We start from the raw sequence: 25,506 nt of genomic DNA, 5'->3' as shown, positions 1-25,506 counted from the left end.
TCAATATACCGATAACATTCGTATATAGAGATGAAAAATGGTACATTCTTCCGTAGCACTGAAAGTGCTTTGATAAAGCTAAATTTCCTAAAAAAAAAACTGCGTTCATTTAGTAGTTATTTATGGATCTACATGTCCCTCTGATAAATTCATAAAAACGAATTGGACAGAGTGCCAAATGTGTCATAAGTTGTTTCATAATTAGCTAATGTGAATTATGATAAAACACGATAGTTAACTCAAAATGAATTAATTAAGAAATATGGTGTTTGAATTCCGTTACCGGTGCCAAAATGATTTCTTAAGCGTAATAATCGAGAATAAATATATAGGAGTCTTTCATATTTGTCTTTTAAAGTTAAAAAAAAGTGCTAATTATCGAAGCTTTATATTACAACTCTATTTCGTACACAAATAATGTGTTTTGTTAAAATCATCTACTTATAGAAGATGCAATCAAGTAATGGATACACTCGATCCATTATTCATGAAGTATAATTAATTGAAGCAGCTTTTAGGCATTTCGAAATTACGATACGAAGAACCGCAAGACGCTCTTTATTCAAAGTAATATATCTATTGCATTGCCTAAAAATGTTGGCTATTCCATCTGATATAGTAAGTCACAGGATGATGCCAGGTTTTCATGCAAGGTTACAGAACGCACGCAAGCTGCAACCTAATCGATGTTGTACTCGCAATTCTGAATATGTCGTAATCCGGAAAGCAAGCGCGCACACAACAATCTTTCCAATTTACTTTCTCCTTTATAAACTTTTATCAACGACTAATAATCATACAAATTTCTAATAGTATAATGCTTATATTTACACATATATTTTTTATACACGTCGCATACGTGGATCTTTTTTTATATCATCACTTAAATATTCTTCTATTGAAAAAGATATTTACTGAAAAAATTATTAAAAAATATGTTTCAAAAATTTTATTTCGCAATCATATCAACAAAAGATTTTAAATTATGTAAAGACACGATAGATAATCCTCAAACTTTTAAAGGTAATGTTTCATACTTTGAATAAAGCACGTGGAGAAAATGTTGAAATGCCTTCATGAACCACCGAAATGTCAAAATAGAATTGCACGAACAAACACCAGCAAATCCTTCCTAATCGAGGTCAATCTTTCATTATGGCACTTTGAAATCGATGATTTCCGAGCGTCGTTCAAACGATCTGCGCTAGCACAAACCGTCTGTCACATCAAACACCTTGAGGTATTCATAGTCTTACCGTATCGCGCCGTCTCGCTATTAATACTTGCGGCAATTTTAGTTTTCAAACGTCTGCCAAGAATAAATACACGGTTGTGTCGCGACGCGTAAATGTAAATATAACGGCGAATTTTGTCTCACCGAAAGGAGTTTTGATCGTGGGAGGCGACCGCAGAGCCAAGAAGTACGCGAAACCACCTGAATTAGTGATCATTTATGTCCGTCAATTAAAACCTCTACAGAAGTATTTCACGGTTCTCTAATCCCATGCCAGGCCGCGTGAGTCGAGAGAAAGCACCAATAAACTCAAATAAGATAATTTAATGAAAAATAGGATAAAACGAAAAAGAGACGATGATGTCTCTAATTGAAAGAGATAAATTGAAGTTCTAGTCATACATAGCCGAAGAGGTGAATCGTCTTATTGGAACGGTGAGCGTGCCAAGTTGCGGTGACTTGAAGTATAAAATGCTTCGAAATGCAACAATCGCGGTAGTTGGGTGCAGCGGGCGTTTTCGGTTTCGCCTTTCTTGCTCTCACATGCACTACATACGCATCGTGTCATTGTAACTATTGACCCGTGAAAGACATATCTCTCAAAGACAAAAGAGTTACCTTGTCAGTCGCGTCTGTGTGATTCTTGGCAAGGCGGAGAACGACGAACGATGTAAGAAAACTACCAATTCCGTGGTAAAAAATAGAGGACTTCGCCGCTAGATTCGTGACCAGAATTCATTATTCGCGAATGTTTCATTTATCGTTAATGTAATGCAAAAGAAATATCATCATTATTTGAGTAGCTTAATATGAATTTAATAGACTTATACTAGTCTTAATAATTAAATAATAATTACATCATTATAATCATGAAATTTTAATTTAATATTTAAATAAAAATGATAAAATAATTAGATTTTAATTATTTTATTCTAGTTAATTATTTATTAGGTTACTTTTAAATAATAATAATTGTTTCTATTTTATAATATATATTTAGTAAAAAGCGATACTCTATTAAGTTTATTTGCATACTGCACTTACTCGTTTCCTTTACTTGTCTTGCGAATTAATTTTCGTGAAAGTACATGTCAAACTAGTTTGTATTCCGCGAGTATTACTACTTTTGTGTATTTTAACTCACGGCTTAGAAATGAGTAGTAACGCTAATAATCTACGACGTGCAAAAGAAAAAAAATTCATTATTTCTGCTTGTGATAATTTTTTCGAACTATTAGCTGAATGATAAACATTATTTTGTACGTGATCACAATGTCAATATGTCATTTCTGTAATTAATTATTTAGTTTGTTCAGAACAACGCATTTATACAATAAAGGAAAAAATTATTAAATTTTAATAAATATTTATTCGAATAGCACAAATAAAATATTTACTAATATTTATTTAGTACAAGAACAACTAATTTATTTTAAGCATTTTTTTTGTAGAGTAAATATTTGTGTACTGTAGAATATATTATTAATTCTATTCAAATAAATATGTATTAAAAATTTAGAAATTTTTTCTCTCAGTGTACACGAAAATCTAGCCAATAAAGTTGGCATGTTTAATTCGTCATTATTCACGCAAGATATAAAATAATTGTAAATTGATTGACACTTAAATAAAAATAATTTATATTCTTTTATATGAATTTATTAAATATTATCAATCCTTATATTTAATTCTGAAAACCACACAGTGGAAGTGAAACAAACGCGTTAAAAATATATAATTATTTTTATAAATTGTATTTTTTATATTCAAAATAAAGAATAAGGAATATAGAATTTTGTTGAAAGTTGATCAGAAGAAAATGCGAAAGATATCTGGAAGGTAATTCGAATATATTTACGAGCTCGAGATTATCTGTTGGCCAGTGATTCTACGAGCATGATAAGAAATGTCTGCACGTTAGTGAATTTAGAATCGCGTTTTCGTTCTTCAAAATCTAATTTAGTGGAAATTCGTGACGCTTTTATTCTGTTCTAATCACATACTCGTTTCCTTGTATAGATACTATTATTATTATTACGAAGAATTTTACACTCTGTGTTTTTCGTACAATGATATAAATCAAACGTATAATAATGCCTAAATTAAGTTTGATAAAAACGTTAATAAAAATTTTCTTTCAAGATCACGAATACGAGCTCTAATTTTAACTAGAAATGTTGAGCCAAAAATGAACATCCTCATTCACGTTCGTAGAGTAATATTTCTTTCAAAAGCGGATATGACAGCATCACTTCTTATTACATGATTCATTAAGACAAAAATTAATTTCTAATTTGACCGTGAGCATACTGAAAAATTCCTTGCTGCGCCAGAATGCTTCTAAAATAGATATTATCGTAGCTAATGATGCTCGCCAAGCCAAATGCGACAACGTGCAATGCAAGCTTAGTCGCTCCACCGACAACAAAGAGATATTATCGAAAGTGCACACGAGAACAATTACTACGCGAATCGTGAATTAGGCAGGGCATCGCTTGGCGACTCCCACGTGTCTCTAGTAGCGGCGCGTCGCTACCGGGGGGCCGCCGGTTTCCACGACCCTGGGGCGCGTCGCGACGCCTCGTGCACGTCTCAGTGCGAGGGTGCCGTTCACCAAGAGTGCGCCGCCGGAGTCTTCACTCGTCCCTCTCACCCTCTCTGCTATTTCCACTCGCGCTCTTCGAAAAGTAACGCGAAAGAACGCGTTTTCACTTGGGTCAACACCGCGAGTGCGTCCTCAGAACTGTACCCACCACCCTCGATCCGAAGTATCATTGCAAAGGCAATTGCGCCATCGAGCTGGCATCGCATGTCTGGATCAAGCGCAAGCCCGGACGAGCGGATGAGATAATAACCTTCGTGGAGGGACCTTGACGTATCACCGTCGCGGCACACATCGCGTTACACAGTGAATATTTCAATACAGTATCGATCTACCCCGCGTGTAAACCACGTGTGTGTCGTGAGTGTCTGTGCTCTCAAATCCCGTCGTGCTCGTCGTAGAAAAAGCCTTCCTTTTCATCCCGCGCAATGTATATCGGTATGCCATTATACGCGCTGTCATCCTGTCACCCCATGAATCCGCTCGTCGCAGTAAAGTGCGTGGGTCCGTGTCGCGCGTGCAAATATTTCACCGTGCCATCGATCTACCGCGCGAAACACGTGTTCCGTGAGTACCAGCGCGATCGTCCCTGTCATCTTGATACGGTGTCGGTGATCAATGTTACCTTGAATTTTTCGCGCGGCGCTAATTTGCCCGAATGTTAACTACCTGAACTGCGAAAATCACGATTTGCGCACGGTACTATTTGGCAAGATAAAATAATATTCTTGTTCCACGAAGTTGGAAATTTTCGAGCTAAAATTCTCGCGATTAATAAAAGTACCACGCGACGTTCCTTCGGTACTCAGCAGTACAAACCAGAAATGTCACCACAGCGTGACCGACACGTTTCGTTTGCATCACCGCAGAGACGCCCGAATCTGAACTTCGCCGCCGTCAATTCGCGTGTAGCGTGAATATTACAACACGAAATCGATCGACTGCACGAAACACATGTTTCTTAAATGCTTCTATACTAACGTAACGTGACTTTATTTTTCCTTGCCTGTCTCCGATAAGTCAAGTAAACGCGGAATTCAATGCCAATCGACTATATCCGATACGAATGTTATCATTTGCTTTCGCACAGAGCAAAACGAATTACGTAGATGAAATTGTGCGACACGGAGTTTAAACTCTTCGGGCGAACGCTGCAGTCATCAGTGTTGGAAGCATAAATAGAAAAAAAAAGTTTTTAACAACCGTCTATTATTCCATGCTTTATCCTTGCAACGTGCGGCTGTGCACTCACGCCAATCAAGTTACTTATGAATATTTCAATATAGCATCGATCTGCAAAAGCAGACATTGCCAGTGTTCGTGCTTTTATACCAGTAAGACCGCTGTTTTTCCCGATGCGTTGCTTAATAGCGGTATAATTCCATGCAATAGATAACTCTTTTTTTTATCATGAAAGTTATCAAACGTTCAACAAGTAACGCGTCCTCTTTCGATGTATAACTGATAACTCCTCATTTAAATATTATAAAAATAATATTGTTAAATCTGATAATTCTGATTGTGCAATATACTTTTTCTTTACACGCTCGGCCAATATTTTCTATTTATAGCATTGCGGATTTGATGTTAGAACGTTTTCTGTCACATAAATATTTGATACGGATCAACTATGAATCACCCATCGATTACTTCTATCCACTTTCCCGCTTTTGTTCTTGTCGTATAAGAATTAGTGTATTTATTTGTTACTGTGTCCCCGCTATGTTGCAAAAAAAATATTCATGGAGCTTTAGATCGTTCTAATCCTATGTATAATTAGAGCTTTTAATCAACTGTGAGTTTTATATCGATGTTGTCTCGCTCGTAATGGCATTCCGACAGCGATGATAGACGACCGTCTCGCCCTTGTTCATATACACTCTCACATATTATCGCGGAGGCAGCTGCTCGCTTGCCTACTTCGTATAAAACTTTGAAATTTGCATGAAATTTGACCGACTGCTTTCTCGAGTAGTCACAGCTGTTTATGATCAGTCGAGTTAGTGTAACGATAGAGATTTGGTAAGAAAACATTTGTAAATTTCGACCAAAGTTCTGTGAAGAAATAAGAAAACTCGATACCCTTTTGTATGGTACGTTGTACAGAAAAAAAAAATAAAAGTCACGACGGAATCAGAATAATCGATCGGAATTATAGTTTTATTCGCGAAATGCGGTTGTTAAAACAGCTAATTAGTAAGGCTGGCAATAAGATATAAGTGATATCTTATAAGATAAGTTGACTAAAATAATGAAAATTAAAAGAAAAAATTTGACTAATATTTTAACAGTGAAGTGATTAAAAAAATTCCATCTAAAATTAATTTAACTTGATGTTGGATTTTTAAAAATAGTTGATGAGTAAAATAATTGTAATTAATATAAAATATGATTAATATTCGTGTCTAACACTTTAAATTTAAGTAGCGATTATAATAACGAACGATTAGAACAATTCTTAATATATTTCTATGATATATCTATGGTTTTATATATTTTTTTTACAGCTACACATTATGACAGTATTTGACACAACATACGCGCTTTAGCGTAAATCCAGGGATAAATCTCGATCTCGACACTTGTTTTACTGCCAAGAAAAGTTGAATTTTCTCCACGGTACGTGCTCAACAGTAAAACGAGATCACAGAATTTTGTAGAAGCCAGAGAAATAAATTTCAATAGTTCATTGCTACAGCATTGCAGCATTCGCGCGATTTGTTTTTCTCACACGTAATTAGTAATTAAAACGTTTAGGCAATTGATCCACCCGCTTCAGCATTTTTCCTTGCTTTAAACGAAATAGATACTTTTACACAACTTATTTATAGCAATTTATACAATTAATTTTAAAATACTAAAAATGACAAAATTGCACGCACAATTTATACATCATTAAAATGTATTAAATTAAAAATATATATCAATAATTTCGAATTTTTCACCGTTTTCATCATTTCTCTTCTTATGTCTCTAATTTTTAATGTTTCGAAATGTTTTAACGTATTAAAATTAAATAGATATAAAAATAATGCTGTAGCAAAATTTATTAGAAAACCTTTCCCATTTAAATGTTCTAATATTTTTAGAGACGTATGCGTTACATTTATATCGCAGCATTTTATGTAAGCAATAGAAACGACAGAGTTTTCAAGTTCGATAACTAATATAAACTCACGGTCACGTACCTCTTACTAGCTATAGATCGGATAAAATAGTAAGAGACATTTACCTCGTTATCTAATTGTCGTATATATGTATAGCGATCGCGAATACATTGTATACACCAAACACGCGTTTAGAGAAAACGTTATAAGCTGTAAAAACTTTAAATCGTTTCCAAGTAATAGCGAAGAATTGACCCTAGAAATGCTAGAGAATAGTAAAATCGATCTGCAAGACACGTGTGAGTTATTGGAAAGTCATTCGAAACATACGCCATAAACTTTGGATCAAACGCTTCTCTAAATATTTTTTGCGCATTTAAAAAGACGCTGTTAGAATTAAAGTACTGTAAAATTAATGTTGTAACAAGAAGTTTCATTAAAAAACTATTTCTACTAAAATATCATAACAATTCTTAAATTATACCGTTAAAATTAACACACCGCTAGCATCATTAATACTAATTTGAGAATGTTGGTATTTTAGGATACGAGGAGATTTTATTCATGAGATTGTAGGAAATTTTCTTGGCAGTACAGCCAATTTGTTCCAAAAATATTCATAAAATATTAGTCAATACAAATTATACCCTCCTTCCCTTCAACTTTGTCATTATCAAGTAAAATACCGAGTATTAGATTGAATCAAAGCCGATCTTTTGTTTTCACACATTTACATATATCTATATCGCTACCGTGACAAAGCAGTCTTCTTTAAATCAATCGAGAGACTCGACTATTAAAGCTCGTGCCGTCCCTACGACGAGACAGTTCTCCCGCGAAGAGGCAAACGTTAGTTGACGCGCGCGTTACCTGCGCCACTTTTAATCCGATGTTGTGCATTCATTCCTTGCGGTTAACTTAAATTTCTCATTTTCACAAATCTAATTCTTTGAAAAAGTGAAAAATGTCAAGCATATTTAAAAACTTTAAATCAAAATACAAGTTTAAGTGTAAAATCTATAGACAGTTAAATATTAATTAGCGTGAATTATGTTTAATACAAGTGAAGAAATATATTTAATACTGTTAAATGCTACAAATAATTATCTCAACCTGATAACTGCAAGGAAGTGATAACGCGAACTTCATATCACTATCCGGAATGTGTCAACGTAGAAGAGTATAAAAAGAATTTAAGTGTGTTTACGCGACTGTTTTGCGCAGTAAAATTATCGTCGATCTTGTTCGATGGTTTAATTATTGGATTTCTCATTATAATTTCATTAAATCTGTCGCGCGTGATGACAGATGAATGTATGAGTAGTGTAAAGCTCATTTTTAAATCAAAAGACAACAGTGTTCAGAGATAATCGAAGTGTTCTACGCTTTGAATAACGTTCAGTGTGTTTTAATTTTCGTAACACATCGCTCGCGTGCACCATTGTGAAATTTATTCGAAAAGTGAAAAGATTGATTATTAATGTGAGGTGCATTAAAACGATTCGCGACATATACATTTATGCAACTTTGATAAATTATAGTTATCTATATCCATCCATTCTCAATTATACACAGAGAAAAAAATCTGTTGTAAAACTCAAATATTTTGTCCGATACATTCAACCAAACATTGGGTTAATTAAATAATTATTTAGTTGCAATAATAGATATAGTTTATTTATATCAATCATTAACATATTTTAATCATGAATTAACTAAATCGAATCAATATTTGAACGTATGTAGGACTAAATATTTTTCTTTTCCAATAAATTTTTTTTCTCAGTAATACAAGTTACCTTACTTCATTACTAAAAAATCTTTCTCTACTTTAGACAATCATTTATAATCAGTGACAAAATTTTCTATCTATATTTTTGAGTACTGTGTATATAATAAAAAAATTAGAGAATCAGAATATCAGAACGTACAAATATGTAAAATCATATTAAAAAGACTATTTGTATATATTAAAAAATATACAAGAAATTATATTAATATTAAAATATATTATATAAAATTGTAAATAGAATTCTGTGTTGAATTTTAACGCAGATTACAAATTGTTTAAGGTAGATTTAAGATAGTTCAGTTGTACTTTATATATATAGGCATTGAGTGACTCATCTCGGAAAAGCCAAATCCCGTACTCACCTACGTGAAGAAGAAGGCAATTTTCAATTCTTTTGACACATTCCTTCAATCTTTTCTATACTTTTAAAGTGAATAACAAAAGATAAATTTTTTAAATCTAAATTTTTCTTTTATATTTTATATTTTTTATATTTTAATCTATCTTTTTTTATTTACTTCTTCATTTTTTCCATGTCTAATTTTTAATTTTTTTTTTAATTTTCTTTTTATAGCTAAATTAAAGAAACTAATAATAATAAGAAATCTTACTTTCTAAAAAAATTTTTTCATTAATTTAAGACACTCGGTAACAATTACACGTGCTCATCTTTAAGTATTAAAATACGAAATATGTAAATGTATCAGTGTATTCTGTTGTGTAATATTATTTTAACAATAATGCTGATATATCACAATCTAACAAAAATATTTAATAAAACATTAAAACACACATCATTCCTATTTAAATAAATGTTAGCATACGTACGTACGTTATATGTAGATTTTACTTATTCTCAGTATTTTGGGGTCAAGTGTCGATTATTTTTCGAGAAGTTCGATCGAAATTACGCGATAGAAGATCGTTACCATTCTTCTTGTTCGACCTAGATCAGCTACGTGAGTGCTTTAGAACTACACGGCAGCAGGAAGTCGGTAAAAGTTAAGTGCGCCGACCATTCGCTGTCGGGGTTCACTGTCAGTGCTATCGCACGAGCGGTTTAAATCCCAACCCCAAATGTCGTCCGACGTCGCATCACGTCGGTTTCTTCTGTGCGCGACGTCATATGCCCAAGTTGGCATTTGCAACGTGTCGTTACGTTCGTTATACTCGTAATACATTTCATCATGACTTAAACGGATATTGGCGAGACCAGAATCGTACAAAAAAAAAGGAAAAGAAAAAGGATAAAGCTCTTATCAGAGAAACCGCAAAGTCTAACACGAAATTGCTTAATGAAAACTTAGGAAAGAGCTAAAAAAAAAAAAAAAAAAAAAAACACGTTAAACATCCTTATATCCCCTTGTGATCGTCGCACACCGCCACCACCACAACCACTGCCTCTCTTCCACGCGCATCCTCGAGCACCCGTCGAATCGGCCAAGCGTATCGAATGGTCGAGTAGAAGTAAAGCCGAGAAAAAAAGTAACACACATACACACCACGAGAAATACGCCGACAGCGACCTGAGATCGTGCACCGAAGTCAGTCATGAATCTTATGTTCCGCAAGAACTTCGGCGAGAAGGGACTTGGTGGTGGCGGACTAGGTGGAGGAGGAGGAGGAGGAGGAGGTCTAGGGGAAGTCCGGCCCGTCCTGGGCACTACCACGACTTACGGAACCAGCGGGGCCTCGTTCGGCCAGATAGGGACGCGTTTAGGCGCAGCACGCGGTGGTATTGGCCAGTCAGTGGTCAGCAGCGGCGTGCGTGGACCCATACGACGCAGCCGGGAATTCGGATACTTGCCGTCGATGGGCGATCACGAGCACCAGGGGCATGGTTACCGTACTCATTTGTTCCTGTCGCCACCCGCAGGTGGGACACTCGGCTCGCCACCCGAGGAAACGGGCGAGCGACTGGGTCCGCCGCCGCGTCGCAACTCGGGCCCTCATGTAATCAAATGGGGCGGCGGCGGGCCCATCGGTTCCGCGCAAGCCGGTCAGACCGGCAATCAGGCTAGAAGGAAGCAAAATCAGATCGGTCAACAAAAAGAACCTTCCGACCCACCGACTCCGACGGCGTCCAGGCAGGTGAGTACGAAATCCATAATAAACTTGAAAGAACAAGATAATGGATCTGAAGTTGACACGATATTCTGTTAATATAAAAAAAATACATAGAGTTTTAGTGCTACTTTTCATAGTTCCAGAGTTCTTTATAAAAATAAAGAGTTCTGCATAAAAAAAAATGCTAACTTCGCGAATCTAGCGACATCTCCTTTTCTAAAGTAAAAGAAAATAATAAATATTAGTACATTTGACAAGAATTTCAGTTAGTACTATCAGAGTTCTATCGACGATTGCAATTTAAAAAAAAATTTACACAATTAACATTTTTTTTACAGTAAAATGTTAAACATACCACGACATTTGGAAAAAAAGTGTGCTGTCTATTTATTGAAGTTCCAGCGTCAGTTCTGGTAGAGATCTATGCTACAAAATTATTTTTTTAAATAATTCTAGCAATTGCATTTTTAAAAATAATTTTTTTTATATACAAATCAGCACTACACTTGGATAAAAAATGTCGTGCTACCTATTTATCGCAGTGTCAAAGTATTGTGGTTTGTATATTAAAAAAAGTATTTTTAAAAATCCAATCGCCAGAACTATTTTTAAAAATAATTGTATAGTATAGAACTCTGCCAAAACTGGTAAGAACTGACATTGAAACTGTGATAAATAAGCAGCACGACCTTTTTATCCAAGTGTCGTGGTGTTTAATATTTTAGTGCAAAAAAATATTAATGGCGTAAATTTTTTTATAAATTGCAATCATCAGTAGAACTCTGATAGTACTAATTAAAATTCTTGTCAAAGATACTAATATTTATTGTTTTCTTGTACTTTAGAGAAGGAAGTGTCGTGCTAGATTCGCGAAATTGGTACATTTTTTTCATTTTTGTTTTTTTGGGGGATAAAAAATGCAGAACTCTTCGTTATTTTTATAAGAAACTCCAAAATTATAAAAAGTGCTACTGGAACTCTATGTACTTTTTTTATATTAACAGAATATCGTGCCAATTTCACAGATCTGAAAATAATTTGATTCTTTTCTAACACCTCACAACAATTCTGACAAGACTTTTTTAAAATTATTTAAATCCTTTATTTAAATGTCTATTGTCTCCTATCACTTATTTTTGTTGTTTTTATAATAAGCTATAGGATAAATTAAAAAAAAAAGAAAGAAGAGTTCAATTTAGCGGACTACCTAATCTAGCGGAAAATTTGTTAAATAACAATAAATTTGTAGTTGCGGCGTACAATATAAAATGGCACGCCAATAAACTATCGAGCATATTTATCTCGTAATGTGAGTCACGCACAGAAAACTGTTGCAGTAGCATTGTACATACCCTGTATTTAAACTCTAATTATAGTCATTTCCTTCACAATCGACCAAAACTAAGTAGATAACCGTGACCGAAACTATAGAAACTGTAGAGACCGAATTAATCTACGATCACTGTATCGCTCTTCGTGACTGTGACGTTAGAATTATCCGATCTAAGAGATAAATGTTGCAAACAGAAGTTGGCTCCCGCTATTCAATATATTATACCTCATTACCCCCAATGTGTCATCTCATAAGAGAACAAGAAGCTCCAATATATCACGTACGCAATAAAATCTATCGTTTAATTAAGCGGGTATATAAATTTATAGTAATTATTCTATAGTAATTATCCAATGACGGTTGTTTTATCTTAATTTATAAGAATTTAGCGCTTATTTTATCGTAATTTATATATTGCTTCCCAAATAGAAGATAATTATTTTTTTCATAAATATTAAGCTTGCAAATAACTTCGTGATTTATTATAGAATGCAATTTAATTAATTACATGCTTAAATATGTCTATCATAGAATAAAATTAACAGGGTTAATTAACTAGTTCAAAAGTTAAAATTAATAACTTTTAACTTAATTAATTTTTAACTTTAATTAATTTTCTTTAATGCAAATTTTATAATTTATTAACTTTTTTTTCTTAAGTTAAAAATTTATCTTTGTTAAAAAAAAATTTGAAGAAAAAATACATTCTCACATAAAAAAAACAATATTTCTTTGTTATTTCTTATAAATTTTACAAATAAAATATTAAATTTCATAATATTTTATTATATTTTATTTCATCCAGATTAAAGTTGTTTTGAGTAATCTAACTTTAAAAAAATTATCGTATAAATCATGTTTTTTTTTTAAAATCAACTTGTAATTTAAGTAAAGTTAATTTAATCTTAACGTAACTTTTAATTGAGTTAGTTTTTTGTTTATGTAACTTTTAACTAAATTAATTTTATAAGTTATTAACTTTAACTTAATTTAGTTAAAAAATATATTAACTCATTTAACCTTAAAAATTAATTCTATTACTCGTTAAGAATAAAAAAAAATTAGCTAAGAAATTAATCGGATATTAACGTAATAAATCCCAAGCTTCTTGACAGACTAATTGCTTTCCATTGTTGGCGTTATTGAACCAAGTGTTCACCATTTCTTACATTAGACCATCGGATAACGAAAAATTTTGCAATAAAGCAAAGTTACGGAGGAAATGGGAGACCGTTTATAGAAGGGAAGACATAAAGCAGCACCTACGCGAGTTCAAGCGGCACGCAAAGTCGCTATCTCATTGCAACTCGTGGTGAATCCGGGGACATGCCATAAATTCACCGTGGCGCAAATGTTCGACAATTAACGTTGTGTACTATCGGCCCGTCGAAAATCCGACCGTATCGCATTCCATCGCGATGTCTTCGTGAACGTTTAGTGCATCGTATTCTGCATACAAGAAGAGACATTTTCGGGCCACAGGCATGTTACGACGCAATGAATCTTGCACGATTGTATCGCTTGGTTGGCAAACAGAATTTAACGAGTGTTTAACCCTTTTAGTAACAGACTGGAAGATACGCAATAATAATGTTTCACGTTTTATGTAATGGTGATCTCAATCGGTTGATTATGAAATTGAGAAACAACGATAGTTCATTTAATAATTGTGACAAAATTATTAAAAAATTATTATTACTAATTCTGTACTATGTTACATTTATCGCATTATTACTGCAATTATCGCGATTAAATCTATAAATGTATTGGTAAAAAGTATTGAAAGAATACAACACCGATACGTAAAATTCGTAATAAATGTTTCTTGCTAAACTTCTCGCGTGATCGAAAAGAACGTGCTGCACGTAAAATGTAAGTGCGGAAATTCACGATTGAAGTATTGCTGCAGCTTTCACGGTCTGACGAAGACCGCAGTGTCGTGTAGCGACCTGTGACCTTTGCAATGGACATTTGCCATCCTGTGCATATTCAACGCAATGCGAATCGCGTTATGCGATTAAACATCCAAACACGTAAACACGTTTTTTTCTTTACGTATTGAACTTGCGAATGCAGAAAATACTGCAGGAAACGCCGTTCCGATGCAGGAAACACTATTAGCATACGTACGCATTGCGTACTCACTGCAATATGTTGCATTTTAAAGATCCGTACAAATAATGAAACCAAAATGATTTGGCAATTCTTTCCGTATTTTCTGTTTACTTAAAATAAATGTATGATAGTCAAATGTTTATAGTTTAATGATCTATTATAATTTTGTCTATAGCAGATTCACAGAAATTAAATAAAAATTGAAAGAGATGTTTTCAAACTGTTTTTTTTCTGTACAGAAAACAAAATAAATTAAAAATTACAAATATATTCAATAGAGAATTTAATTATAATTTAATTATGATAATAAGTTAATGATATAATTGCAAAGTTCAACTAGAAAAATTGCAAAATTTTATTAAAATGTCATAATTCATTAATTATAAGTGAATAACAAAATTTATTAATTGTAAAGCTAAATTACAGTACTAAATTAGATTTGTTTTTTTAATTTTTAATTATATTTCAATAATTTTAATTTTTTCTCTATAATAATCTTTTTTTTATGTACAAAAGTAATACTTCTTTTCTTACCTTATATATCAGAAAATCTTAGAGGATATATTATCTTCAGAGAAAATACTCTGGAAAGTTTGCCAAATACCATCGATAATGCGCTGGCAAATTTACATAGGTCTGAATATATCGAACTTTAAACACACGTATATACGTTATATAGCTTATGCTGTATGCACCTTTAGCATATCGAGGATCGAAAGAAGCAGAGTAAACATTTCCCGATAGTATCGTTTATAGTATTGTGAAACAGTTGCCATTCAACAATGTCTTAATTAATGTATCATATATATGCAACGACATGATATGACATTCAAAGTTTAATGGCTGTTTGAAGGTAATATGATAAATTGCAATGGAATGCAATACATGAGTAGCTTGTTTGTAACTAGAAATGATTAAATCCTACTTTTAGTTGTATTATTTCAGTTTGATCGTCAAAATGAAGTTATGTGTTAGGACAGATGTAACCGCGCGTCGCTGCAAATAACGTGCGTGCAATGCAATGCAATATAATGCATGTGGAAATCTTGCAGTTATCACAACGTTATGCGACATACTATTTTTACACGCTAAACAGCATGTAAATTGTTATCGATCGTGGAAGTTTTTTCGCCGCATGCGTGCTTCTCACACAATATTAACGATGCGCACGTATGTATTTCTCACACATCGTTGCGAACTAAATAGTATATACATCTCTGTAGGTAGGAACACACAAAAAATCTTTTTATAATTTATAACGAAAACTTGATTGTATAATCAAAATAATTTCAATAATTAAATCGATTGAAGGAAATGCAGTCAAAGAATTAAAACTTTATTTTTTTATAATGTATGAAGAAATAAATGATAAATTATTACTTCTGAAATGTATCTTCTGTCTTCTATTTATTTTACTTTTCAAACGCATTCTGCCTGGTTCTACTTTATAAAAGACGACGTCTCGAGACGATTGCTGGCCGCAAGATGAAAAATTACGAAGCGATGTGATCAATCGCTAACGCGGAGTGCACTTGCAAAATTGATATGTGACGTAAATCGCGTTGCACCAAACTTCGAACGTGAACCATAAAATTGGACTACGAGGCTTTACGTTAAACGGCGGAAAAAAAACGCGATCGGACCGAAACTACGATGACTATTTGCGCTTCGACGCAAGTAGTAAGAGACAAGTCCAGTCAGACGCGAAGAGCCGTACGTGCGAGCGCCGGCTACGATATTCCGCCTATACCCACAGCCCATTTCCATATTATTCGGGCACGTATTACCTTGACATATTTACTACTGCTACTGTAAACGTATTTGCTAGATATCTTCACGCGCGTGAATTTACTGCACATGTTGCACACACTGGGATGCCTCCCAGCGCTTTCATTTTTAATCCTGCAACGGTGATCTACGACCTCATAAACCGACATCAATTCTTTTAAGCGCAGTGAAATTCTTTAACTTCATAAAACAATTAATGAATGTAATGTGAAATTTACTTTTTATTTGTAAATATATATACTTATGTAGTCAAAGTAAAAAGAAGTCTTTCATAAAAAAAAGTTGATGAAAAAGCAATGTTATTATTAATCTATTTGCGTTGATATAATTTTATGAAATGTCGTCATTATCGCAGGAATATAAAGATATATACTTTAAAAAGTAGATACAATGTAGATATTAGATGTAAATATGATTTTAATTGTGTTTAATTAAACGTGTAGAGAAATTGAGCATTAGGATTCCAATCAATAAAACGACTAAAATGAGTTTTCATTTCGTGCATGTTCCGAACGTTCCGTATGTCCATTTAATTACCGACGTTCGTGCCAACTTTGCGCACACTCTGTCCTGAATTTAATCCAAGATACAAAATGTATACAACATGTGAAACTGATTTTGTCTCTCATTCGCGTTTAATCACAGATAATAAAAAGTGTCTACAAGAAAAGAACAATTTTGCTAAATTATTTAGAAATTGAGCTGAATGCAGATCTGAAAATAATTTTGTTAGATCATTAAAATTTTATTATTATGACTTCAAGTGGTGAGGAAAAAGTGTTGATATTCCTAGCTATCAGTTTGAAGAGAGTTCAGCATAATCACTTTGATTCTAACAAAATAATTATCTTTGTATCTAGTCAAATTTTTAAATATTGTACAGCGAAACCGTTCCTTTTGTATAGCACTTTTTAATTGTGTTGTCGCTTTAGCAGGTATCCTTCAGCGGAAATCGTACTTCTGGTACTTATACACCCCTCGTGGTTTCCGGAAACAGCCCACCACGAGGCGAACCAATCTCCTTGGCCACTTTGGACCGCGACTGTTTTATTATACCTCTCGCTTCTCTCGAGCGCTTTTTACCAGCCGGTGTACCAGTGAGTTAATAAAAAAGTATACATGTGTTTATTAGACAAATAATTATTCCAAAGTACTGTAGAATTAATAGAATGTAAATACGTAGCACGTGTGTGTTGTTTTTTGTGAAATTTGAAATCAAAGTTTGTTAATTAAAATATTGAAATATTGTTATGTTTGAGTTATAAATTATTAAAAAATTTCGAATAAAACAATATTTTTTTATATTTTCGTTAAAAATAGATTGATTTTATATATCACAAAAAATTGCGGAGCAAGTTACAAAAATCAAAGAAATAAAACGATTATTCCCTTTTTTTTTTAAAACGGTTTTTAAATTTAATTTAATCTGGTGTGCATATTCAATAAAATATAATTTAATAACTAAATTTTGTAACTAAACCAATTCAATATTTAGTTATTAGACTAAATATTTCAATTTCTCAACAATTTTTTTTTCTCCGTAATAACGTATGTATTATGAGTTTGATTGTAAAAAGGAATTAGTAAAGTTCATGCAAGAAAACCCGTATTATTAAAATATGAGAAAACGTTACTTTTACTTTTTTATTTTTCATTCGCTTTGAGTAATAATAATGATGCATAATTCGTAATCTAGATACTCTATTACTTTTACAATCTAATTTATCGTTTATTCAAATTCTGTAATTAATTTATCGTTTATTCTAAGCATGCTCCTGTCGCTGATAAGAAGAGGCCAGGAAGTCCTCTGTCAGTTCTCGAAGTCGAGGACCCAAAGCAATGTGTTCTCGCGCATTTCATGACACCATTAGAGCCTCTAGACCCACTAATGGAATCTCCAGTGTCTCGTCCACTGGTTCTACAACGCGACACCGCTGCGGAACTAGTCGCCGAGATAGCACCCTCCGCGTCGCAAAGCATTTTACTTACGAATATGGAGAAGAACAGTACGTAAAATCAGACTGTCTATCTGTTGTTAAAAGACGGCGAGCATTTTTAATTTTAAATTAAATTTTAAGATTGTTTAGCCGAATATATCATCCTGTGTATTTCAGCGGATTTCCCGTTCATCACGTATTATCTAATAAATAAGCAGAGCACGGACCCCGTAGATTTTTACAACGAAGTGCAATGCGCAGCCCTACGTAAGTTCGATCCCCGAGATCTCAGATACGCAGCCAATCACACGTTAGACCTGTTCAATGAGGTAGCGACTATCGCGAGACCGCCGCTTGAACCGCCCGGTGGAAGACCACCCATTCCGTCCACCGGCTACATAGTTTCAATTTTTAAAGTTTTCGAGGGGGACGACGGTCTCAAATTCGAACAAAACTGGCTTTATTGGACAGGTAAGCATCCACTTGTCCGTCATTTTGTTAATAATATAAGTTTGTCTAATTGTTCTAAAGGTTCGAGATCTCATTGTGAAATATTTGTACGATAAAATTTTTTTGTTTCAATTACTCAATTAGTTACGAAAGATATAATGGATTTATAAAACATATTTATTTGCATAAGTCATAATCTTAATTTGTATTTTTAATTTTTTAAATATGATAGAAATAAACATTTTATGAAATTTAGATATAACTTTACGAGAATACATAATAAAATATTTCACTGCAGCTGCAGTCAATTTAAATCATTTGTTATATAATTTACACCCTTTTACTCACAATAATTGTCATCACTAAATATCAACAAAAACATATAACATGCATGCAATATATTTATAAACCCATTATCTCAAGATTAACATGAAAAACTCACCGGTACGATGCGCAGCAGCGGAGTTGTAGAATGCACGTTGATAATCTGTAAAATACAAATTATATCTAATTAAAATCTTGTGAGATATAAATAATATCGTATAATTTCCGAAAAAAATATTCTTGCTAAATATCAATTTTTTAGAAACTTTTATAAGTAAAAATTTAATCCTTTAATCCAAGTTAGTTATAAAAATATATTGAAATGTTTTATGCATGTCTCGAATACCAATATTAAACGTTTTACAAATATTTTACTAAATTTAAATGATTCTCAAAATAAAATCCAATATGTTATATGCATTGTGCAATAATGGCGCAGTACCGTGTAAATAATTAATTTTCTCACAAACAGTGGCACAGTAAAGAAAGATATGCTCAAAACAGTTTCCTCCCTGTCCATTCCCCATGCCTCTTTTACTATATTATATTGATAGCAATCACCAATAGATAATTATCAATTAACATTTTTCACTCATTAAAAATGTGTACACACTTGGCTGTTACAAACAAGAAAATTTTTCTACGTTACAAACAAAAACTTATTTCTATTGTAGCCAAAAAAAAGAATTGGCCAAAGTTTAATTGCTCTTCTTTTGTTTTTCATTCAAACAGCCAAAATAGTTTAGAGTAACACTTAGATGTCAATATTTACTCATCATTTATCTACCTCAGTTAATTTTTTGCATTAAAAAAAATTGTGGCTGTACCTGCAAGATCATTTTATTTGAGTAACGGATTCACTCCTTTTATTTTTTTATTTTTGTGGCATAAATATTGGAGTTGTATCATATACGTAGTCTTTTGTCTTTTATTACAAATAACTTTTCGATTTAAAATGTTAGCTTGTAACGAGGAAATATTATTAAATTGTCACCCTTGCTAAGAGAAGGCGCACGGACCGACCACTCCCTCTACCCCTTACTACGCTACCTCTCACAAGCGACGATAATATACAAAATAAGAGATGCTCACCTCACGGTTGCTCCGCCGTCGCCCGAAGCCAGTCCTTGGCCTCCTCCTCCTCTACCGCTTCTTCATTGTTTGTCCTGTCCTTTTATGGCACACACACACTACTTGTCCATATAAAACGCACTAATTACGATCGCGCGTAATCATTAGAGTACAACGGTCGCGCGATACTTTACACGGCACGCTCGTTAATCTCGACATTAATCGGCACGCGACGCGCACATTACACATTCCTAAGGAACACGATTGTACACTTTCTTTTATCGCGGAAGATAATACGAGAGAAGCAACGTTGGGCATGCGAGAGAAATTATGATTTACCATGTTTGCAACTTTCGAAAACGGTTAAGTTTGCCGATTGGCAAACGACGAATTTCGATCGAGTAAATCTCTGCGAGATACGAGCTTTCGCTACTCACATCGTACGAATGTCGAATATCGTAACATCGTCCGTTTGATGATCAAGATACGTGGCTCATTATAACGATAATTAATTTACAAATTAACGGCTGCATCGTACCCACCGCTGTTGCTCGTCCTCAGTTTCACTATAACGGACCGAAAATATGGTTGCCAACATTACGCGTTGCCAACGACGCGACACGAATTGCTCCGAATAGTTAAATGAGGCGCGACAAACCGTTCAAAAATATGCAAACGGATTCCAATATTGCACGTGCAATAAACTTTTGACCGTGTAATTCCCGTGAGACACGTGTTGAATAAACAATCGTTTATTACGTATATATCAGTTTTCCGAGTTATTTAAGCACTCGGTCCGTGTGTTGAGGCCGTTTTGCCACGATTATTAATCGGAGCTGGTAAATCTGGTCCAGATTCCCCGCGCGTTTGAACTGGAAATAAATAACATATCTGTATTGAAGGATTGTGCAACCCTTTCCATTTAAATATAATTTTATAATTCAATTACTTTTCTTGTGCAGTGTTATCCAGTTTATAATAATTTACGTTGTTTGAGAATTATCATAAAAAAAGATTTGTGTAAGAACAACATAAACACTACGTAACTTTCAAGATTATGTTTACATGGATTATTTACATTATGCTTACACAATCTTTTTTATAACAATTCTCAAACAATGTAAATTAATATAAAATGGATAACATTACTGTATAAAAAGGTAATTAAGTTATAAAATTGCAAATATATCTAACTTATATCTAACTTTAATATTGATAAAATAAAAATATACAATATTAAAAGTAAAATATACACAAGTAAAAAAAGTGAAATATAACTTTCACTACTTCTGATAAAATTTGAGTCTTCTATGATTCACTGATTACTGTTTACACAGATAGCATGTAAAAACTACACTGTTAAAAATCAGCAGCAAAATTAGTGTAATGTAACGGGAGCAAATTTCAAGTAGATACATTAAAAAACATTAAATAGTGTAAAAGTGCATTAAATTTCATACATATACTTTTCTTTTATAGATACATTTTTAATGTACTTTAAATTTAATGTTTAACTTAAAAATACATTAAATTTCATGGTATTTTTAATAGTGTAGTTTACATAATTACATATTGCATACGCTTAATGTAAATTATTTATATCTTACGTATAAATACTCAATTCTATTCCAAATAAAAAAGACGACGCGATACACTAAGAAAAAATGTTCTTTTAACTTTTAAAACATACATTTTTTTTAACTATATACTTCGATGCAAGTATTTATTTGTTCTGGTAAAAATATTTATTTTTAATATATGTGAACACTGGGTGCATTCGGTACTATGATTGCTGACTGAATGGCTAATGCTCAATTTCTATACCTCCAGACACTTTATCCATAAAATATCTCCCAGAGAATATGATTATTTCTATTCAAATTCTAGTAGATTTTGTGTTGAAAGTTAGTAATATGAAGAATATCGTCAGATTTGTAACTAGAGGTTTCAATGAAAAAAACGAATTTTTAGTTAATAGACGAATATCTTTATCTGGAAAATAGCTATCAGGAGGTAAAGAAATCGAGTTTAAGTAGATAAATGTGATTGAATCTTACCTTTAGATCCAATCAATAACATTAAATTACTATTTACAATTAGCCACTCAGTAAGCAATTGTACTGAATGCACCCACTGTATGCTGCGCCAAATTACTGAATGTTTATCCTTCTTTGAATTTGACAACTAATTTCGGGTAGAATTATTATTGCGCTACGCTTCGCAATTTGTTTTATAGATTCATTAATATAATTAGCATTCTGCTTATAATTCTAAAAATATTAATAAACTGAAGTTTCAATTGTATAAATATTAATAAATTAAAGCTTACGATCTTTTGGTTGCGGTTGCAGTACGCACAATCGCAGAAAATCGCAAGCCGTAGGAAACCGCAAACCACAGAAAATTATAAATCGAAAAAAACCGTAAATCGGAGAAAACCGCAATGAATGCCCATATTTTAAATTATCGTTTAGAAATGTTTCCTACTTGGAATCTAGCCATCAGTCTTTATATATTACTATATGTTACTAAAATACGTTATCATATCACTAAAAAAAAATTATTATAATGGCGTTTTTAACAACTGGTTGATTAGTTATTTCATTTAAAAGAATTGTTAAATATATCTATAATACTCATCTAATGAGTAAATTTTTCTTTCGATCAAAAAAATACTTGCATAAATAAATTTTTTATCATTCTTTTTTGTAAAATTTTTGACTGATTTATAATTTAATTTTTAAAATTGTGTATATAAAAGAAAATTTAATAAATCAATAATTATAGTTTTAATAAGAAAATGTGATTAAAATGCCACACAAAGAGTAGCGTTCCATTATCTTAATTTAATAAAATTACACACAATTTCTTTTCGAGATTAAAAGATTATTTTTAATAAATCTCATAAATTCGCGATTAAAGTATGATAATAAATAATTTAAAAAATTTTCTACTAAATATCAATATAAAGAACATCCTATTAAAAAATGATATTTTATATCTCCTATAAAATATCGATTTATATATGTACTTGCACACATAAAGAAGTAATTATTTATTGTTTTCTGATAGTGTATCAAGGCGTTATATTAGCTTTTATCATATTTCAGGTGCGCGAATGATGTATCGATACCTGCCCAAATCGGTGGGTCTCAGGCGTATTACTTTGCATAAATCAATGTCGCAGGGTGATAAGATGTATCTATTGATTTGCGAGTGCTCGCAGCTGCAAGATAATCTATCCGCTGCGGCGATACTTCTGCCGGCACTTCGTGCACGCCTGTGCGGGCACATCGGGCTTTACAGGCCCTCCGTGTGCTTCTGATTCCTCACCCAGCTGCTAGAGTCTGCGAGGAACATCCTTTCAAATCGTATTACGTACAACTCTGCAGAAAAATCTGAAAGAAACGGTATCGTATCAAATTCCAGTGCTTTACTTCACAATTCTATTTATAACTAAATGCATCGATACTGATATCTCTCTGTATTGATAAGGAGGCGACACAACAAATATTAATTAATGGCATTCTATTTTTAACGGCATATTTCGATTGCAGGAACATAACTAATGCCATAGCGGGATACGCTAATTTGCAGGAACCGAAGAATATATCGTCGCAAACTTTGTTAACAAACGAGACACTGTGATTTCTTATCATACTATCTATTATAAGAAGCGCAACTTCGTATACGCTTTAGACGAGTCTCATCGATGATCGACGAAATGGCCTGCATGTTCGATTAGATATGCAACTGGACCTATTTGTATTTTTCGACTTTACTATCTCGTTCATTACGCAAGCGAGCATTGCCCAAGTAGGGTCACCGAACAAAGCTGAAATGAGATGTATAGCAATAAAATTAACAGGCTGCAGAAAGTATATTGTATAATATATACGTAATATAAAATAATATAAAAGGGGTGTCCGATTCATCTCCTAGATGAAAGCGCCAAGGATCCTCGATAATTAGTTTCCTGAAAGATGTGGGATCATTCCATGCGCTAAGACATGGAAAAAGATAATGTATGTTGCCGATTAGAGATGTTTGGTCATCCTACGGGCATCGCAATACACAAGCATAACGGATATACGCATAACATACTTTTATTACTATTGATAACTATCGAATAATCGCTAATTACATATCATACTCAATAAACTGTGATATTTGAACCAGCGGCGTATATATCACAATGGGAAACTCCTCTTGAAACCTACTCTTAAAATCAATTTAGATGACTTAGGCACAAAGTAGAGAAACTTTGAAGGCCAACGCGGTAGAACATAACTTCAAGTCTTTTATCGATTATCTTCATATTTGATATTATATATCCGTATACACGGATTGTGCTCGTAAAATTTGGTCAGTAACTATGTAACGTATGTGAGTAAGCTATATTTTTCAAGATGTAAATAGCATATTTCATTTTTAAATATAATTCTTTCTTATTTAAAATAAAAAATAGATTTTATATATGTATATCTTCGTTCACAAGTAATAATTTTACTATATCTGATGGAATATAAAATATGCAAGTATATTTGTTAACTTATAGAATTTAAATAATCCTTGTCTTAATTACTTTTTCTAACGAAAGCTATATTTTTAAAAATATGTAAGCATATAGAAATAATTAATTTCAAGAATAATATATTTACAGTTTCATTTAACAAAAATTTATATTTTACTCACATATAATCTAAAAATTCTTTCCATATATACCAGAGAGAAATGAGAGTAAAACAACGGTATGCGCAGGAAAAGCTTGCAAATCCCATTTTAGGTGCCTATTGCCATTTTAGAGAGTGAAAGAGTAGCGTGAGTTGGCATTGTAGTACAAAAAAAAATGTATAGCCAATATACGCTTGTTGCATACAGACAATAGATAGGGCGATTACGCAGGCGTGATCGTTATCCAGTAGATTTGTAATAAAATACCCAACTCGTGTAACGGCGTACTTTATCATGCGCCCGAATCGTATATTTGCTGCAACACAAAGTGGAACAAAATGCTCTTAACTTAATAAAAAATAAAAAGCGAGAAGTTAGAAAATTTCGCAATTTTTCTGTGATCATACGCGTATCATGTTCGATACACGCATCCATGTGCGATTCAACGCGATAAACAAGCGCAATACTGTAAAATATGGTAAATACCATAACCAGCCAATATTGTTCAGTCTACAAAATGTACATCATCAAAAAGAAAAAAATACTGATTATAATTAAAAAATGCGCCAATAAAATATTCGGCTATTGCATTCTCTTTTCTCTCGCTGTACAATTATACTGAAACATATTTCTATTATACATATTTTGCATATACGTAGGGAAATTTTAACATGATGCTATTTTAAAGAAGACTGCATTAACTCTTTCAGTAACAAATCATATAGGAAAGATTCAAAATCTTTTACCTAATTCAGATTTATTTTCAATATTTTTTCTTTCTTACTTTTATGATTATATATGTATTTTATTATTTACTATCACAAAATTAAAAAATAATACGAGATGTTTCTTATAAAATTAATAAAAACTTATGTTTTATTTGTGGTAAAAGAAAGTACTGAAAGGGTTAAAATACGATCGCTTTTGTTCTTCAAGAAAAGAAATTTTTGCCTACAAAAAGAAATTTTGCTCTACATAGAGAATATACTTCTTCAAAGTAACAATCGTACAA

General features: G+C 32.7%; 1 protein-coding gene across 18 annotated transcripts; it reads left to right on the top strand.

The window, feature by feature from the left end:
- Positions 1-3,073: 3,073 nt before the first annotated feature.
- Positions 3,074-24,294, top strand: LOC105203952. Of its 18 annotated transcripts, none has more exons than XM_011172895.3 (8): positions 3,074-4,142; positions 6,344-6,455; positions 9,686-10,826; positions 16,971-17,135; positions 17,807-18,044; positions 18,153-18,446; positions 22,931-23,230; positions 23,378-24,294. In XM_011172895.3, the coding sequence occupies exons 3-7, from the start codon at positions 10,287-10,289 to the stop codon at positions 23,143-23,145; spliced, it is 1,452 nt and encodes a 483-aa protein (XP_011171197.1). In that variant the 5' UTR covers positions 3,074-4,142; positions 6,344-6,455; positions 9,686-10,286; the 3' UTR covers positions 23,146-23,230; positions 23,378-24,294. The 18 variants fall into 18 exon arrangements, with proteins under 18 accessions (XP_011171197.1, XP_025994876.1, XP_039303083.1 ...); XM_039447149.1 differs by lacking the exon at positions 3,074-4,142 and adding an exon at positions 4,281-5,929; XM_039447148.1 differs by lacking the exons at positions 3,074-4,142; positions 6,344-6,455 and adding exons at positions 6,462-8,425; positions 9,055-9,165.
- The last annotated feature ends 1,212 nt before the right edge of the window (positions 24,295-25,506 follow it).

Source organism: Solenopsis invicta, chromosome 3 (genome assembly GCF_016802725.1).
Source record: "Solenopsis invicta isolate M01_SB chromosome 3, UNIL_Sinv_3.0, whole genome shotgun sequence".
Lineage (NCBI taxonomy): Eukaryota > Metazoa > Arthropoda > Insecta > Hymenoptera > Formicidae > Solenopsis > Solenopsis invicta.
The sequence above is the reverse complement of the archived record's forward strand: the minus strand, read 5'-3'. Positions and strand labels throughout refer to the sequence as shown.

Coding starts and splice junctions, on each gene's coding strand:
- LOC105203952 (XM_026139091.2), top strand. CDS start 10,287: ATGAATCTTATGTTCCGCAAGAACTTCGGCGAGAAGGGACTTGGTGGT. Junction 18,045..18,152: donor TACGAATATGGAGAAGAACA/GTACGTAAAATC, acceptor TGTGTATTTCAG/CGGATTTCCCGTTCATCACG. Junction 18,447..22,930: donor AAACTGGCTTTATTGGACAG/GTAAGCATCCAC, acceptor ATCATATTTCAG/GTGCGCGAATGATGTATCGA.